A 4,527-nucleotide genomic window follows, 5' to 3' on the forward strand; every position below is an offset into this window, starting at 1 on the left:
GTCCTGGGATGGAATGTGACATCAGGATCCCTGCTCAGTGGGGAGTCTGCTTCTTCCTCCACTGCTCCCCCTGCTGTGCTCTCTCTTTCAGACAATAAAAATCTATTAAAAAAAGAAAAAATTTGTGGAAATTTGTTTTTTCCCTCATTACTTAAGCTCCTACATAATATCCTTTTTTTTTTTTTTAAAGATTTTATTTATTTATTTGACAGAGAGAGAGACAGGCAGCGAAGAGAGGGAACACAAGCAGGGGGAGTGGGGAGGAAGAAGCAGGCTCCCAGCAGAGCGTGGAGCCCGATGCGGGGCTCGATCCCAGGACCCCGGGATCACGCCCTGAGCCAAAGGCAGACACTCAACGACTGTGCTACCCAGGCGCCCCCATAATATCCTTCTTTATGCCTCTTGACCCACAAAGCCAAAAATATTATCTGGCCGTTTAAAAAAAAAAAAATCTAAACTCTTTGCTAAAGACATTACTGGAGAAACTGGTGAAAACATGAAAAGAAGTGAAACTTGAGTGGGATCAGTCCGATGGCAGAAATATGTTCACTGTTAATTTCTGATTTAGATGTTATATAGAATGCCATCATTTGAAGGGAACACACATGATTGTTGTGGGCGATGATAAAAACATCAAATCAATAAATTACTCTGATACAGCTTAAAAAAAAAGTTCCTTGTACTGTACTTCCCACTTTTCTGAATTCTGCAATTACCTCAGTAATAATAACATATACAGGGTTTTGCAGGACATGAGGTTTTGCAGAACATATAGCAGAAACACTGTAAAATGTTCATAAAATAAAAACACAACTCTATGAAGTAGTAACAGAAAAAAGAGACCACGAAAAAGTTACAAACTAAAAGAAAGTCAACTGAAGAGTTCTGCACAAATATTTTTTCTAAAGATTTTCCTCTCATCTTTTTTTTTCCCCCTTTTTAAGGTTTTATTTATTTGACAGAGAGAGGTAAAACACAAGCAGGAGGAGCTGGAGAGGGAGAAGCAGGCTCCCTGCTCAGTGGGAAGCCCAATGTGGAGCTTAATCCCAGAACTCTGGGATCATGACCTGAAGTGAAGGCAGATGCTTAATCGACTGACCCACCCAGGCACCGCCCCCCCACAAATAAATTTTTAAAAAGGAAAGCTAAAGAGAGTAAGTGAGAGGCAAAATTGTAAGTAAGACAGACTTAGCAACATTCTACACAAATATACAACAGCACATTCTAAAGTAAGCAAACAAACAAACAAAACCTTCAAAAGTACAAGTAAGGCCACGAAGAAAAAAAGGAAAAATTAATGTTTTCACCAGTAAGGTCCACTGAACCCTCATCGACAAAAGACACACATCCACCCCCCCACCCAAGGCACTTCATCATATGATTTCAGAACTCAAAGAAAAGCAAAACAAAAAATCCCAACCTTTCCAAACAGAAAGCTCAGTCTTCCCACTAGCCTACACTGCTATGGAACTATAATGGAACAAACATTCAACCTTCAACTCTATGCTCATACTACTGGATGTAAAAAACAAGAACAAAAGGAAAAAATACAAATTGCTGCGAGTGAGATTTTAGTTGTATTCAGGTGAACAATCTTTAAAAAAATTGTGCTTCCCCTTATGTATCCTTTATTAGGAGGATGTGCTTCAACAAAATGAGAAATGACCCAAAAAAGAAACACCACAAAGGAAAACAGTAGGATCCATCAAAAGAAAGTCTATTACAAAGAAGTCCAGAATGGTAACTATCAAAGAAAAAAAACACACTAAAGGAAAAGGAGGAAACTCCAAAGAAAGTAAGATACAACTATGACTATGTGGAAAATATTTTAATAAATTATTAGACAGAATGTGAGAAACTTAATAATAAAGGCCATAGAAAGATAAGTAAATATAAGGGCAGAATTTTAAAATCTAGAATAAACAAGTGTGAACCACCTGTGAAATGAAAATATTTTTTCCTAAATGTTGAGTCACTGTGTTATATACCTGAAACTAAAGTAACACTATATGTTACCACATTGGAATTAAAACAGAAACCTAAAAAAATTAATAAAATAAAAAAGAAAATATTTTAATACTCTTTTTAAAATGTCAGTAACATATTTTACTAAGCCAGATATGTACGTATTTACAGTTCTGAAAATGCAAATGATTTATATAGATTTAAGCAAAAAGTATGAGATGACCAAAAAAGGATGAGAGAATAAGAAATACATTTTTGTCTAACATTAACTATATAATACCCAAATGACATAAACATAATATGAACATATACTTTAGAGATCATTTGGCATATGCAATAATAAAAGGTAAATGCTGAAAATGGTTGTTTCTTTGAAAGGGAAATGGAGCATGGGGGGGGGTGAGGTAGCAGTTCATTGTACTTCACCGTAGTCTATCAAGAATCTTAACTTTCTGAATTGTGTGCATTAGTTTACTGAAACTAATTTAAAAATTAAATGCTAAAAATTTTTTATTTTTTTAAATTTTAAAGTAATCTCTGCATCCAAAGTGGGCTTTGAACTCACACTCCTGAGATCAAGAGGCACACACTCCCACTATCTGAGCCAGCCAGTCCTATGTTAAATATTCTATCTTATGCACTTGCGACATCAAGGGGAAGAGGGTTGTGGGGGTGGGGGAAAGTCAGGACAATTTCCTTACCTGGGGGCATAAGTTTCATAAGTATTCTTGCTCCATCCCTAAGAGGCGGCATATTCAGATTGCTGCCTAAATCTGCAATTTGCCAAAGGAAAGATATGTATCTGGGATGCAGTGACATTATCTGGAATACAGAAAACAAAAAAAATTCAGCTATAACAAGTTTAAAAGGTTTTTGTTATTAAAAAAAAACGTATTCACTAACCCCAAGTAAGCTTTCCATCTATCACATCTTTTGCATTTTTACTACCTGAAATTATCTGCCTTCCTCATCTTTTCACTTTCACAAATCCACTGATCTCTTAAGATTGAAAATTTATTAAGTTTTCCAACTACTTTGGAGTAATTTCTTTGCACCAGTTGTATAAATTTCACATAGCACTCAGACGTTTATACAAAATGGACTTCATCCTTTGGGGGGTAGAAAACTGCTGATAAATCTCTAATCTCATTGTTAAAAGGACCCAAATCCTTCTAACACTGAAGCAGCTGGGGTTACTGAGGCTGTGACAATTCTTAAGAGCTGAAGGGATGAGAAAATGTGAAGAAATTAAGCAGTTATTGATTTCTTAGGTATGAAAAATGTTACTAAGACTTAGAGAAAGACAGCAGATTGTATATTTTAAAATCAGTTCCAAAGAAAAGACTTAGCGTAGAATTTCCTACAGCTATATATAAAAATGTTACAGTTCAACTGAAACAGATTCTACACAAACATAATACTCTATCTGTGAAGAAATTTTATTTTAAATTTTAACAATTAAAAAATCCATCCAGAAGTTAATAGTTAACTGCATATATTTATTTGCATTTGCTGCATCTATGAACTTGAAAACTGCTTACAAAAAGAGCCATTCCATACATTTCTTTGTATCTGCAGAGGAAAGTGTAATGCTTCACAGTTAGTAGTTAACTTACCACCCCAGGCAAACAACTTTCCACTTCTGGATTGGGACCATCACTGTAGTGATTACAATGGTTGCCAGGTGATCCAGTTGAAGAATCAGAAGAACTATCAGGGCTTGATGGCATATTGGAACTTACTTGTGTAAGTTTAGCTGTAATTACCTAAAAATGATAGAATATATTAGTAGCAAAGACAAGGGAAAATACTTCCACAAAATACAGAAATTTGATATACCAAAAGACTAGGAAATAATTCATGTTTTAATTTTAGAAATATTTAAAAAGTACTGTTCAAAAAAACCATTTAGTAGTTTACTTTCTTCACTATACTAGTATCATGATACCTATCCCTTTCAGCATAATAATCCAAAAACTTAATGGAGGAGACCACACATAAATCTCTTTATAAATATTTACTGAATTAATGAAAACAGTTTCAATGTTTAATTCTTTGTGAGTATCTGAAATTATATATGTACTTACTGATTTATCTTTTAAGTTTAATTGTCCTATTAGCTTTCTGTCATCTTCAGAATCTATTAGTTCACCACCCACAAAGAGTTCAATTTTTGTATGGGCTACATTTGCTTTAATACGGTTGAGAATGCATCGTCGTACTGAACCAACTGTATCATTTGTATGAGACCATATGTCCAAGTCATCAACCTGTCTGCCATGGTTTGGAAATCGAACTATAAGAGAGAGGTGTTTACCACGGAATGCTCTAAAAAAAAATTAAAAAATTAATTAAAAAAGTTAGAAATTAAAAAGAAAGTACAATCATATTCAGCAGACAACCAACAACATGAAGCTGGGACAACTATTTTCTTATTATGAGGAATATTAAAAATAATTTTTTTATTTTCGTCAGTTATGAACATTATAGTTAGTGTTGGAAATACAATATTATATTCCATTGTGGTTAATCTTTGTTTCTATGGCTAGAAAACCAAAGATT

The 4,527-nt window shown here is 34.3% G+C and overlaps 1 protein-coding gene across 1 annotated transcript in view; it reads right to left on the bottom strand.

The window, feature by feature from the left end:
* Nucleotides 1-4,527, bottom strand: part of LOC103680202 (probable ubiquitin carboxyl-terminal hydrolase FAF-X) — a gene marked incomplete at its 5' end in the record, with an annotated part of 112,629 nt that overhangs the window by 70,105 nt on the left and 37,997 nt on the right. The window contains 3 exons of the mRNA XM_040636049.1: nt 2,667-2,787; nt 3,582-3,731; nt 4,053-4,293. Of these exons, the coding sequence (XP_040491983.1) occupies nt 2,667-2,787; nt 3,582-3,731; nt 4,053-4,293 (512 nt within the window). The remainder of the gene's footprint in view (nt 1-2,666; nt 2,788-3,581; nt 3,732-4,052; nt 4,294-4,527) is intronic.

Source organism: Ursus maritimus, assembly GCF_017311325.1.
Source record: "Ursus maritimus isolate PB19 chromosome Y unlocalized genomic scaffold, ASM1731132v1 scaffold_Y2, whole genome shotgun sequence".
NCBI classification, from domain to species: Eukaryota; Metazoa; Chordata; class Mammalia; order Carnivora; family Ursidae; genus Ursus; species Ursus maritimus.